This window comes from Carcharhinus amblyrhynchos, chromosome 2 (genome assembly GCF_965287045.1).
Source record: "Carcharhinus amblyrhynchos chromosome 2, sCarAmb.v2.hapA, whole genome shotgun sequence".
NCBI classification, from domain to species: domain Eukaryota; kingdom Metazoa; phylum Chordata; class Chondrichthyes; order Carcharhiniformes; family Carcharhinidae; genus Carcharhinus; species Carcharhinus amblyrhynchos.
Window position 1 is genome coordinate 83,826,300 of NC_137325.1, and position 14,964 is coordinate 83,841,263.

The following is a 14,964-nucleotide window of genomic DNA, read 5'->3' on the forward strand; positions in this document are numbered from 1 at the left end:
TACAGAGGATGTAATAACAGAGCATTTAGAAATACATAACATAATCAAGAAGAATCTGCATGACTTCATAAAGGGAAAATCATGCTTGATAAATTTATTAAAATTGTTTGAGGTGGTAACCAGCAGGATAGTAAAAGGGGATCCAGTAGATGTATTATACTTGGATTTCCAAAAAACGTTCAATAAGGTACCGCACAAAAAGCTACTTAATATGTAAAAGCCCATGGTGCTAGGGGTAGTATATCAGCAATGTATAAAGGATTACAGATAGAAGACAGAAAGTTGGGATAAGAGGGGCATTTTCAGGATGGCAACCTGTAACTAGTGGAGTGCCACAGGGATCAGTGATGGGGCCACACTTATTTACAATATAAATTACTGACTTGGATAAGGCAAGTGAATGTACTATTGCCAAGTTTTCAGATGATTTAAAATTAGGTGGGAGGGCAAGTGGTGAGGATGACACGAAGAGCGGAATTTTACCGGCATGTCCACCTGAGGTTCATATGATCCCACCCAAGGCCAACGGAGAATGCCATTCTCCGAGCCTCATCTGCTCCTGGAATTGGGACGGGCGTGCCGGTAAAATTCCGGCCAAAGTCTACAGACGAATGTAGACAGGTTAGGTAAGTAGACAAAAACTTGGCAGACAGAATATAATGCAAGAAAATGTGAAGTTATGCACTTTGGTAGGAAGAATATAGGAACTGAATATTATTTAAGTAAAGAAAAACTGCAGAAATCTGCAGTACAGAGGGGCTTCTGGGTTCTCATGCATAAATCACAAAAACCTAGAATGCAAGTTCAGCAGGTCATCAGGAAGGCAAATTGAATGTTGGCCTTTATTTCAAAGGGAATATAGTATAAAAATAGAGAAGACTTGCTTAAACAATACAAGGCACCAGTTTGACCACATCCAGAATACTGTGAACAGTTTTGTACCCTTATCTAAGGAAAGATATACTGGCATTGGAGACAGTCTGGAGAAGAATCACTAGATTGATCCTGGATATAAAGGGATTTTCTTATGAAGAAATGTTAAATAGGTTGGACCTGTACTCACTGGAGTGTGGAAGAATGAGAGGTGATCTTAAAATTACATCTGTGTTTCCAGAGTATTACTCGTTGCTTTCATTTTGTTGCTTCTTTCAATATTTAGGTAAAGCTACAGATTATTAATGTAACCTGGGCTGGAATTCCCAAAGTTCTCACTGTATCCCCTTTCAAATAAATATGACATTTGTTCTTCATTGTAAATGATTTGTCTGGTCAGTATTGGAAGATTCTAAATGTTGCCATTTGTGTCAATGTAATTACATTGTGAAAGTTAAACAGTCTTTAATTGTTACTTGTACATCCTGAAGATGTACATTGAAAACTGGAGGTATAATGAGGAGAGGAATTTGATGTACATTCTTGCAGAAGTTGAGTTTCACCCCTCAAATTTTAAGCAGTTCAGATAGATACTATTATTCAACGTTCACAGTGAAGGCACACCCATAATTATTCATAAGCTGTCTTTGCAGCAATACTTTCATCAATCCCATGATGCCAGAACACTTACCAGGAATGAAATTGGAGTCATAGATACAAGTTCGGCTCTCACTACTGTTCTCAGAGCACTGATAACCAACAGGGAATAAGATTTTACAATGACGAATTCGATGCTGTAAACCTGAGACTTCACATTCTGACCACCCAGACCATTCAGTCCAACTATCTGTAGCAGGGGAAGAAAGTGGTAAGCATTCTGTCAGGACAACCATAATGTCTTCAAATATTCAATAGTTAATCATCATTTAATCATTGGAATTGTGAAAAATGTGTCTTCAAGCATTTGCTGGTTTCTCACCTTTTTAATAGTGAAAAAAATCATTAGGTTTTCAAAAATATCAGAAAATGACTTAACAGCAGATTGAAACTAAACAAGAATATAATTTAGCATTCTCCCATGCAGGAAAGACATGTAAATATGCAAGCTGTGCGCAAAACACAAATTGAAATTTTGCACATTTTTCTAAATCTGTCTTACGACAGCCATCATCATAACTTTGCAAGAAACTTTTTTTTTTGCAAATGAGTTATGACCAAATAAATAATGTTACACCATTACAGATGAATTTCAGTGCCAAATTGAGCAGTTAAATGTTTGGCATTTATTTCTACTGAAGTCTACATTCTGTCTCCTCCATACCTGGACAAGGCTGTGTGTTGCACAATGCTTCTTCAGTGTGGAGACCCAGACAGATATCGCCACCGTATGCAGGTGAAGGATTATTGCAGGAACGTGTCCTCATGTAATGTCCACCTCCACAGGTGACAGAGCACTTTGACCATGATGCCCAACAAGACCAACCACCATCGACTGAAGAGGAAAGCAGGTAACAAATTACTAGACACTTTAAGATGGATCGTGTGCACTTATTTTACATCTCTAACTGTGCTAGCGCTTTTTCTTATCTTTAATTCTCAAACAAAATGTACAAAAGGTAAAAATAAGGCTGTCTAGATGGTGCAATTAATATGTTTTAAATTAGTTCAACAGCACTTGTTATTCAACTCTTATTGCCCTTATTCTTATTGCATGGTAGCCAGGCAAACCATGCACCTTCTTGAATACAGCTGCTAGGTTGTATCAGAGGGCTGTTAACAGTCAACAGTCAATTGTGCTGTGAGTCTGGAGTCACAAAGAAAGAACAGATACAAATGACAGACTTAATTCTCTCTTGGACATTAGTGAACCAAATGGGTTTTGACAGACTTTATTTAATTAATTGAATGTAAATGCCCAGCTGCACTATCTATCCAGGGATTTGAACTTTGTCTCTACATTTTCTCTGCACCCTATCTTACTAATTCAGCAACATTATGACAATATTGCCATACCCTCACATACATATTTGAAGAACTTAAATTACTTTTCCATTTAAAGAAGTGTAACCATTAGCCAGAGATGTGCCCCCAAAATGACAATTGTTCTGTTATACAAGATTCCTGCTCCCTGCAACAAGCTGACTCTGATTGTAATATAAATGTGGTAGCACTAGTACCTTCCATGCATGGTAACTCAGGTAAGGTGTGGTGTAACCACATGCAACAGAGGTAGAAAAAATGATGGCAGCAAACCACCACAGATATCAATGGAAATGAATTGGGCAGCCTACACTGTGCAGTGCCACCTTTACATGCAAGCACTATGCTTTGCAGGCTTGGGAGATCTTTCTCCAACACCAAGGAAACTTAGTTCCCAAAAAACTAAAATCACACCTGCACATGCACTAGTCTAAGTTACTTTAAATTCACAACCACAACATCCAAAATACTGCAAGTCAGTGTTGTGAAATCCATTCCATAATGTAAATAGTGCAAAGCACAAAATGCCAGCAGTCTTAACATAGTGCAGAAACAACCTCTTAATCTAAACAAAGCATAATGCGCTCCTTTAATACGAGGAGACATTCAGTGGGATGGACAAAGGTTGCAATAGAGCAACAAAAATTTCCAAGCAGCAAAAATACTCCAGAAAGAAGCAACAAAGGAATCTTTTCCAGAATAGGGGGAAGATGTCTTGTTTTTATCTTAGCAAATTTGGAAAAATTACTAATTCTTGTTAGCTGGCCTATAGAACTTTCCCATATATAAATTACGTTCCATTTAGAACACTAAATTTGGCATTAAACACGGTAGTGTAAATTAGATAAACTACACAAAGTCCTTTTTCTACCAGTGCTTTGCTGCAAGTTAGGCTACAGACTAAAGAAACTCATTCTGAAAAGTTTGCATTTATTGCCAACACCGAAGCTTCAGTACTTGGGGGCTGCAAAATCAATTATCTTGTTTTTTTCCCTCTTAAGTTACTGATAAATTTTCAATTATTCCCGTGGAGCTGATTTCTAAGTGCACAGATTGCTGAGCAGATGCAGAATACAGTCTGAATCAACAGAATAAATAAAGCAGTAATGTAAACAAAAACTGAGGATTAAGTGACATCTGGGATACAGTTTACTCAAATCTTAATATAGCTTGGGCTGATGAAATAGATCATGCTAACTATGTACAATCCCCAAATTCTCAGACTGCCTTAGATAAAATTCAGCAACACAGATCCTGGATTCAAGTTTGACCCCCCAGATTAAAATAAATTGTATATTCCATTCTAATACAGTGTTTTACAAAAAAAGTTTGGAAATTGCTTTTATCTTTCAACAGAGCACAAAGCACCCTTTAAGTTTCACCCTGTTACCCTTTGTTTCATGCTAATTCAATGAGTCTTTGAAAACTGTGAGAAAGTACTGTAATGATAAGTTTCACTTACAAAATGGCTTCATTGATTAGGAACACTTCTTGGATTAGAGACAAGACTTACGTTAGTTAAGATAAGAGAAAAGTAACATGTATCTCAATTGTCAATCCACTATTGATCAATAAATTATTTTCCTTCTCACATGATGCATGCATCTTTGCTTAATAAAATGTAAATATGGAGGGGTTTTTTTACTTGTTAATGTAAGGAGACTGGGCCATCAAAGTACAGCCTTTGCAACAAATAGAATTTAAATAATGGCATAATTTAAATAATGGCATCTAGTATATTTTATTCACTCAAGCATTAACTGCAACTAAAGACAAGCTTTAAAAACTTCACCATCTTCCATAAAGGGAACCTCAATGGCCCCACAATCATAAGCCATTTTGATTTATTAACCATTTGAACAATCTGCAATATGGTGTTCCATGTGATAATAAATCTATTCTGTGTAACATGAACATGAGTTTTCCAGTTGACTGTGAGTTGGATTAGGGCCAAAGAACTAATTTAGCCCCTCATCCTTCTAAAGTGGATAGAGGAGGCTATATAGGAGACATGCACTGTGCTTGTCACATTGTCTCAAGTACTGTCTTAGGGTGGAAATAGAATGAAAGATCAACAGAAATTCATATTAACATCTGGTGGTGCTAAGATAAGAATGCTCCTTTCCTCACCCTCCATTTACAATGGACAAGGAAGAAGGGTGTTGAAAAGTTCAGTTTATTCACAAACAGCAATTTTACTTTGTCTGATTGCTACGCAGTTCAAAATCCTGTTTTCTGTACCTGGACAGGGCATGATATTGCACTCCTGATATTCCAGCGAGTGTCCTAGACAGGGCAAGCCTCCATTCCTTGGCTCAGGATTATTGCACATCCGTCTACGACTTCGGATTCCCCGATTGCAGTCTCGGCTACACTGTGTCCATGGTAGCCAGGCAGACCATGCACCATTGACTGTGTAGGCAGAAAATCGCCCATAACGTAAGATACTTCCAGAAAACCCTGTGGGGAAACAAAACAGTATTGTTAAGGAACTGAAGCCCTAAATCCAGAAAAGAAGGGAAAAACTGCTTACCTATATGGGAAAGAAATATGATGGTGGAGCTAATATTTTGTTAAGCCAGTGGTACAAAAACCTTTTTCTATTCATAGGTATAATGTCCCAAAATAATAAGTTTCCAATTACAGCCTGGTATATATTTCCCAATATGTGGAATGTTTTGACCACAGGTCAAATTGGACTGAATACTGTTTAAGGAAAATCATTTCTCATTTAAGATGGATCGGTAACTAAAATGGGTTCAAGGAAATCAGCGTTTTTCTGGATACCTTCCTTCAGCCAAAATAAAGTATCAAACACTGGTACCAAGTTAATATTATTACAAGTGTTCAGTGGGGCTGCAGTTTTCAGTTTAAAAGAGTCACTATACATCGTTACTTTAAAGAAGCTTCAAATTTCCACCCTTAAAGATACAAATGGTTTCAACAGTTAACACTTCATCACTAGCACAGGTTAGGTTCTGCTATTAACAAAGAAGAAAGTATCTTTTTACTATATGTATACTCAATAATGTCTTCTAAACTTTAACCAATTTTAACATGAGTGAATCAACAATGGAAGTTAAGCCAAAGGAAAACATCACCAGTCGAGTTTTATATAAGTTTTGTATAACATCACCGCCTGGGATTTACATGCAGTGTTTGGGTAGGAATTTCTTAAAGAAAATTCTATTTTAATTGGAACTTTCAGATAACCTTTAAAATGAAGGGAATTGGTGAAATCTTTAGTACAAGCGTAACCCATTTCTAAACATTAAAGTGCTGATACAAACTTCACTGAGAATCAATAATATACAACTCTGCGAGGATAGACCATTATATAATTGCTCACATTGCCAGGTACACAATTTGGCCGCTGCACATAGCATGTTAGGAGTGAAGGAGCGAGCAAAATTTTGATTGTTAGGGGCTATGAAATATATCACAATAAAGATGAAAGTTTTCTGAAATCATTAATAAATCTCCAAAAGGAATCTATACTGATTGTCAATCTATGTATAGACTGATGTTATGAGGTGCCAATAAGTGGCAGGCAAAAATTCTGCAATATCTCATATTATTGTCTAGGGTGGTAGGGGTGCAGTGCCTGTTGCCATGCTGCCATCAGTAATAAAATATCAGCAGCAGGTAATTTGCCACATGTGATGACACCCCCCCCCCCCGCATCGTGTGAAGGGGTTGGGGGGGGTGGGTTGGGGCTTGATCGGGCATCCTGTGGCTCACGAAGGAGGCCCCAGGTGGCAAGGGCATTCCCTCAAAAAGAGCCCTGCAAACCCTCCACGATCAACCTTTTGCCGCCTTGCCAGGGCTGGCTTATCTAAACTCTAGGGTCTCCTCCATTGGTGCTGTGACTATACGGTTGCAGTCCCAACTGTTGGCACTGTTGGGATTGAAGAGCCGCTGGTTCTGAGGCTAGGGGAGAAAAAAACCAGAGGGCATGGGTTAAGGGTGAAAGGGGAAAAGTTTAAAGGGAATATTAGCGGGGGCTTCTTCATGCAGAGCGTGGTGGGAATGTGGAATGAGCTGCCGGATAAAGTGGTAAATGCGGGGTCACTTTTAACATTTAAGAAAATCTTGGATGGGTTCATGGATGAGAGGGGTATGGAGGGATATGGTCCAAGTGCAGGTCAGTGGGACTAGGCAAAGAATGGTTCAGCACAGACAAGAAGGGCCAAAAGGCCTGTTTCTGAGTGTAATTTTCTATGGTTCTATGGTTATCAGATTGACAAGCAGCTCATAGAGATAGGACCCTGTCCCTTAAAAGGAAGGGAGCCCCAGCTATAGGTTGGTAACACAGAATGCACATACAAAATGCAGTTGCTGTGTCTACCCCTTTTGAGAAACAACATGCTATCCCAAGAATTGCAGGGCAATCAGCAACACTTCAGTTGCAATAGCACCACCAGAACCTGTGCAATTGTTTCTAGAATCTATTTTAGCTTTTTATTCCATCTTCCATGCTGATAATCATTTCCATATAGCTACCATCATCTAAATAAAATAGTTCCTCCAGGCAGCACTTATATTTAGCATTTATTTTGGTAGAACAATGATTTTTGTTAACTCACACATACAATATCAATCAGTGGGATACAGGTTTGTGTAACTCATGTTGTACAAAGCCTACTTACTCTCCTGCATGATATCTAACACATTGCAGATGCCACTAGTCTATCTGCTTCCAGGTTCAAACACTAGTCTGTGCCAAGACGATGGTAGGACCTTATATTTGTTGTCATTGCCTCTATGTAGTCTGGCTTACAGGGACGAAAAAACAAAAAAGGCTTTTGCTTTTATTTGTTATCAGAGAATAGAATCCCTACAGAGCAGAAGGAAGCCATTTGGCCCATCAGTTCTGCAATAATCTCACACAGGCCTTATCCCCGTAACCACACTTACTTATCCTGCCAATCCCCCTGACACTAAGGGGCAATTTACTATGGCCAATCAACCTAACCAGCACATCTTTGGTGTGTGGGAGGAAACCAGAGCATTCAGAGGAAACCCATGCAGACACGGGGAGAACATGCAAACTCCAAACAGACAGTGAGCCAAGGCCGGAATTGAACCCAGATCCCTGGCATCATGAGGCAGCAGTGCTAACCACTCTGTCACCCTGCGCCCTATCCAGTTGCTCCTGCTGTAAAGCATATATATTGGCATTAGTCAAATGAAAGCAAGATTGAGGATAACGGAGATGTTTCCTGTGCTCAAGCAGTTTGATGTCTGCATTGAAATATAAAGAACAGCCAATTAGGTGAAGCACAAAGAAATGATAAATTCCAAAATCATTCATTTACAATTTCTCAGTACATCAAATGAGCTGCATTGGTACTCTTGTCTCTCGTGCATGGGAAACCCAATATCTGCCTGCTTTAAGCATCTATTTTGATTAGTTAGAGTCATGGGGAAAAGAGCACAAATATTTAGGAGATAATTTTGAATGATAGCAGATACACTTGCCTGTGTAACATTCCTAGTAGTTCCAGTTATTTTATCATTTGGAGAAATGAAATAATTCCAAAGTCCAGGATTTTATGTGTCCACTCACCACCTGCAGAGCAGCCAGTTGATCCATCACTAGAACAGTAACGCATCTCTATCCTTTGGCGTCCGACATCCAGGAAATTTGGGTCAGGCAGGCGTGCCTTACATGTGTACCTAAATCTCTGCTCATAGTGACCTCCATTATCTGAGATATTAACAGGCGTCCAAGGTGTCCAAGGAGTGGTCTTCTTTAGTTCAGGGCACAGGTTGGTATTACAAGTTTGGTATTCCTGTAAGTTCATTAAAAAAAACTAGATGAGAAAAAATAAAACATCATCACAATAAAAACAGTAAGTCTTCTACCACCAACAGTGGTTATGCCATCAACATTCATTTTACTTTGGTTTTGTGTTTGTGTGTGCTGCCAATCATGCTTTGAAAGTTGCTACAAGTATACGTTCATCTTAGAAAGAGAGAAGAAAACATAAACACTGCAAAAGTTCTCTAATTTTAGTAATTAAAAAATGACACGCAAGCCATTGACTACCTTTGGTTGAGTCTCCAAGGAGCAATGCAAGAAGGTGGAATTTGTTGCAATTGTAACAAGAAAAACATGTATGTTATGCTGACTACTCCAACTTAAAGCAAATGAGATATGCTGGAAAAAAACCAGATCATCCTAATCACATTACGCAGTTTTACAGCTCCTGACATGCATCCCTGTCTGCATGCCCCAACAACTGTTCCCGAGGCTGAGTTTACCCATCTCAAAACAATTACAAATTAGAATCTAAAATCAACAATTATTGAAGAACAAGTCATAATTGTTAGCCTCAAGAAAATTACAATTATTATATATGACACAGTACATTCCTGTCTTCCTACTTTTCTGAAAATTTAACACACGACAATGAACACTCTCCAACGTGTCTAAGTGATGTGAGTAAATCAGAAATTCCAACTGCAAAGACTCGGAAGATAAATTTTCACAATTAAATATTGTTCAAATATAAAGAAAAGGCATTAAAAGTGTAGAGATTGTTAATCTTTCCATCATGTAACTAGCAATCCAAAGCTCTCTGCTTGAAGCATTTTGAGCATTCCTATCCTGGGATTCTCCCAAAAAAATTCTACGTGTCGAATTTGCGTCAAAACTGGAGGATAATCCGTTGGTTTTTCAGCAGGAGTTTCAAAATGCATCTCCCACACTCTAAACTCTAGCATGAATCCCATGAAAAATCTGTGGGTGGGGCCTATTCCTGCTGGAGAGGCCAGCAGCATAGAGATTGGCGCATGTACAGTAGCCTCACACTGCTGGCCTCCCAATCGCTGGCCAGCACAGCAAACCCCCATCGCTGACCTTGCCAACTCCTCCTATCCCCAATCGCTGGCCTTCCAGACGTGTACAGGCCAGCCTCGACCCCCAGTGCCCCCACCCTCAGCCTGCCTCAATCTTTCCACAACAGGCCCCCGATCTCCCCCCCCCTCCCCACTCCTCCAGCAGCCTGGAACCCCCCCCAACCCCCGCACCATCCTGATGGCCAGCCATGAATGCTGCCCTCCTTCCCTCTGTCACTGCCAAATGCAGAGTGGCAGAAGGACCCCATTGATCTCACCCCTGAGGCTCTGCCCCATTAGGCCCTGACCCCCTCTGGGATGTTGGGGGCCGGCAAGGCCAGCGATGGGGGATTTGCTGTACTGCAGTGCTGACAGTGCTGGATTTAGACTTGCAGAGGCTATGGTGCTCAACGGAGAGCCTGCTAAATGGCCTCAGCTCGAGTCTCCCAGCCCACTGTGCTGCCATCACCTCATCATGTGGCCCTCCCGGTTCTTTGCCCGACATTATATCCCTGTGCTTCAAAATTATCTCAAGTTCCTGTTAAATGAGATTTCACTTTGGCAACAGAGGGTTCTTTTACCCCGTAAAGGATTTGTTTCACTAATTTTTGTAGCTCTTTGTATTGACATAGTTTTTGTTCTTATAGGCCACGAGTAGTGATTATATTTCCTAAATACCTTAGTTCAACAGAAAAGAGACTCTGAACATCCACACAATGGGATTTCTGTTCCAATGAAGAAATGACATTCCCTTGAGCAAAAATAAACCAAGAGACAGATAGGCATTCAATAATAGAGTTCTTGACATCATGGGATGCACTGTAAATAACATGGGCTCTGAATTGGGAACCCGATCATCGCCTTCCAAAATCCAACATACTCCCCTCACATGATGTTCCACCGCAGGAGTATTAAATTGGAATATCTACTCCAATAAATGTAAGGCTTGGTGAGCAAATAACGCCACTCACTGGGCTCTGCCATTGAAAGCAACCACTAATCATTTCCTTTCAGCAGAAGAACCTAACGGGATAAAATTCCATACCTTGCATGAATTTGCCCAGGAATAAGCTTAATTCTGAGGCAGAATGTCCCATTTCCTTCTGTATGGAAGCTAACCCGATCCTAAATCACACCATACAAGTAAAAAGAAAACAAAGCAAATGTTGAGAAGTGTTCTTAGTATTCACGAACTCATGGCTAGGGATGTGCGAACCTCATTCCAGAAGCACAAAGTGGAAAATTTCCCCTAAAATGTATTTACTAACAGTAGATTATTCAGTAGTCACAAAGAGAATGTGGATTAATGCTTTGAGTAAAGGGTCTTCATCGGATAAAGAATTACAGGGTAACAACAACCTTTTTTCCTACTTTTATAGATCCTGACTTAATCGGTTGTCTATTTCCAGCACCAGCTGTTGTTTGAACTATCCCTGGGTCTGGAGTTTCATCGACTAGTCAGTTCACAGAGTCATCAGAACCCCGTGCTTCCTGAGCTCAACCTTTAAAAATGGCTGCCCACACTTCTGATTTTTGGTTTTGGGCAGGGGATTGGGCTAGATTAGAAGTCGGGGTAGATTACCCCTCAAGTTATGCAGGGGATACCAGATATGGACATGGGCAGGACAGAAGGCCAGCTTTGCAGCTCTGGCACTGCAACCCCCCAAAAACTTTTTAAAAACAAAACATAAAACATCCCTCCAGCCCTCACACTCCCTATGCACAATTCATGCCAACCTCACCCACTTGATGCTGTGTCAATCCCCATAACTCCTCAAATCCACCATGCCAACCTATGCCCCTGCATCCACGGTCCTTTAACTTCATGCCAACTCATACCAATGCATGCCCCTCTACACATCCTTTGCTCTTTCATCTACTATGCCAACTAGTCTGGGATCCATGATGAAGAGGCCTCAGGGCCCTTGCAGATGTTAGATAAAATAAAATTCCATATAATAAAGTTTTAAGCATCTACTGCAAAAAAAAATCATTCATATAAATCCATTTAATACATTTCCATTCCTTCAACTGCACAAAGTCTTACAATAACAAACATTTCATTCAAGTGCACAATCCCTTATTAACAATAAGCACTGGAATTCATAGTCCAGTCTTGAAGAGTCTAAATACACTTGCAGCTGTCAATCAAATTGTGAAATGGCAGGCATCCAACTGTGATAATAACTGGTTATGAAATCAGTGATGAATCACTAATTCAGTAATAGAAGCCCTTAGGTGTTTGCCAACAGACAAGAGTGAAACAGAAAACAATCCTTTATCTTTAATAATCTGGTCATTTCTTTTCAGAGATTCAAGGGCAAAAACTTTAAATGTCTCAACTTTGACAGGTATTTTGACATTCCTCCTGACATTTTAAAAAGGTCCTCCTGAAACTTTTGACAGATCTGTTGACAGCTCAATGAGCTTGACAGAAAATGAGTTCATGCAGTTTGTATGCAAATTTATTACCATCTATAACACTTGCAGGGGTGCCTGACCCTCCTTCAAGGTGCACTTGACCTCACCTAAAGATGTCCCAGGAGCAGATCCAAAAGGCTACCTTCCTTCCCCAAAGGGATATCCCAGCTATCCAAATGAATCCACAAAGTTCAGATCCATTCTGCACACTCTTGGCTTCACACTTTTGAATGACTAAAGTCCGATGCCAGGGGAATCATCTGATGATTTAAATGGCCAGCTACCTCCACGGAACATGTCTATGTGAAATGCAAACTGCTCCCATTCCTGTCCCATAAAAATGAGACGTGCTTTGGGGCTCTCCATCATGGGTGAAAATCTGGGTCCTGCAGATCCACACTTTCTCTCCATAATGATGTTTGCCTTGGTTGCAGAGACCAAACCTCTTGTATTTGTTTATAGGTATAATGAAGCCTGCATGTTTTCTAGATGTTGTGATGTTCAGTATCTATCTTGCTATCCACCTGCAGACGCTCTTGCTCAACAAGAAAGCTGTCAGTTGTAAGCTGATAATGGTTAGGGTTCCAGGTTCGGTTCACTAGGAATACTACAGCTTGACTACATCAACCTTCAATACCGAGTGCAATGGTGGACAGGGAAGAAAAATCTATACTCTCCCTTCAACCTAGTTCTTCCTTGTCAATCTGTGTGGTATCGCAGCAGTAACTGATGGCAAATAGAGTGACAAGGTGTCCCATTGAGAGGCTGCTATAAAAATAGTCCATCAAAATTATCCTTCAATGCATCTGACAGTAAAATGACTTTGTGATGATCTAGTTAAAATTTTTAGGACTGTGCAGGGATTGGAATTCATCCAAGGCTTTTGAATTGAATGGATTGGAAAACATAGAACTAGGTTAGAGGTTAAAAAAAAATCTTACATTATGTTGAAGACTGATCCAATGCATCACTAACTCTTTTACATAGGAGTCTTCATTACTTACATGGACATTAATGCTCCCTCTCAATTATCTAATGAAAACCAGGCCCATGAGATGTTTGGGTACCTCAACTGAGAGCAATAATTTCTTACAAGAGAGACAGGTTTGGGTCGTACACATACCCTCACCCATCCCACCACCTGCTCATGAGTGCCTGATGTATCAACCCTATCTCTCACACTGTTTGCATTCTCCTCATGTTCAGCTGATGCTTGAATTAATAAAACACTTTTCCCCTTTAATCTGATATCTGGAGTCATTTCAGGATGAGAATGGTTTTGAGATGCAGGCTATGCAGCAATTCCATTTATTTTCAGACTGACACTAACACCATTGGTCTCAGCTACCTGGATAAGGTGCAGCAGAACCGTGGGAGAAGAGCATTGTTTGCAAGATGCCTTGACAATAATCATCCATTTATTGAATAACACTGTGAGGGCAGATACATATGGAAGTAAACCAAGGTTCCAGAATTTTTTTTAGGATGATCATTGACACATGGGACTTCATTAATCACAATAACCTCACAAGATTACCAAAATAGTTCTGGAGCTTTGTTGCCATAGGTTGGGTCACTGACAACCATTGTTGCCACTATCTATGCCAGCCTTTTCTGAGGTCTCCTATGTAGGATGCCCTCATTTCTCCCAGAATTATATCTACCAAAGTGTCCAAAAGTATGGGAACTCTTGTCATAGCAGAAATCCTTATTGCTATTCCTCTCTCTGCCATTTATATGCTCTCTCCATCTCCCTTCTCCGACTGAGGAGATAATTTAAGCAGAATTGGCCTTTTAAATACTGTAACTAAATTATTTTTTTCCTCAGCCTGCACATAAAATATAGCTTACCATAGCCAAATATTGAGATTGCCAATGGTAACCTGCCTTGTCCCACCTAGTTTCTGATGAATGGGAGAAAATCCAGCTCCATCAGTCTTGGAAGTGAATGATGATTGGGGGTTGGACTATGAAGAGAGACTAAATAGACTGGGTCTGTACTCGTTGGAGTTTAGAAGGATGAGGGGGGATCTTATTGAGACGTATAAGATGATGAAAGGGATGGATAGGGTAGAGGTAGAGAGATTCTTCCCGCTCAGGAAGGACAGCAGGACTAGAGGGCACAGCCTCAAGATAAGGGGGGGGTAGTTTAGACCGGAGTTGAGGAGGAACTTCTTCAAAGAGTGGTGAATCTCTGGAATTCTCTGCCCGTTGAAGTGGTGGAGGCTACCTCGCTAAATATATTTAAGTCACGGGTAGATAGGTCTTTGACAGACAAGGGAATTAAAGGATTTGGGGAGAGAGTGGGAAAGTGGAAGTGATCCACTTCGGATCAGCCATGATCTTATTGAATGGCGGGGCAGGCTCGAAGGGCTAGATGGCCTACTCCTGCTCCTATTTCTTATGTTCTTATGAAAAATTAACCATTTTGTCAACATTCTAGGCAGTCCCAATTGTGGGGGGAGGGGTAGTCAAATGTGTGTCCAGGAGCGGAGGACTTATTGGTCAGAGTCTGATAGTGTTCAGGGGAGCAATTGGTGTTCTGGGGCAGGTGGTACAATGATGAGTGGGGTGAGGAGCAGCCAGATGGCAGGATGGGAAGAAGGGTGCTGGATAGTTTGTCGGGCTGAAGGAAACATCCCCGTTCCTTCTGGTCCACAAGCAGTCCAGTAAAGGCAATTTGCTCATGGATTCAGCCTCGCTCGCCTCCTCTAAGCTGCTGAAGTTCACGAAAAACCTGGCTGCTTGTTGCTAAAAATAGAATGACTGTTAAAATGAAGGTTGAGTTTGATAATGCTGTAACTATAGAGGGCGAATTTCTGACACATCTTTTGCAATGCCTGTGCC

General features: G+C 40.5%; 1 protein-coding gene across 1 annotated transcript in view; it reads right to left on the reverse strand.

Moving 5' to 3' along the window:
- Nucleotides 1–14,964, reverse strand: part of sema5a (sema domain, seven thrombospondin repeats (type 1 and type 1-like), transmembrane domain (TM) and short cytoplasmic domain, (semaphorin) 5A) — a 179,986-nt gene that overhangs the window by 9,323 nt on the left and 155,699 nt on the right. The window contains exons 16-19 of the mRNA XM_080208270.1: nucleotides 8,423–8,648; nucleotides 5,095–5,313; nucleotides 2,195–2,365; nucleotides 1,565–1,720 (exon numbers count right to left, since the gene is read on the reverse strand). Of these exons, the coding sequence (XP_080064396.1) occupies nucleotides 1,565–1,720; nucleotides 2,195–2,365; nucleotides 5,095–5,313; nucleotides 8,423–8,648 (772 nt within the window). The remainder of the gene's footprint in view (nucleotides 1–1,564; nucleotides 1,721–2,194; nucleotides 2,366–5,094; nucleotides 5,314–8,422; nucleotides 8,649–14,964) is intronic.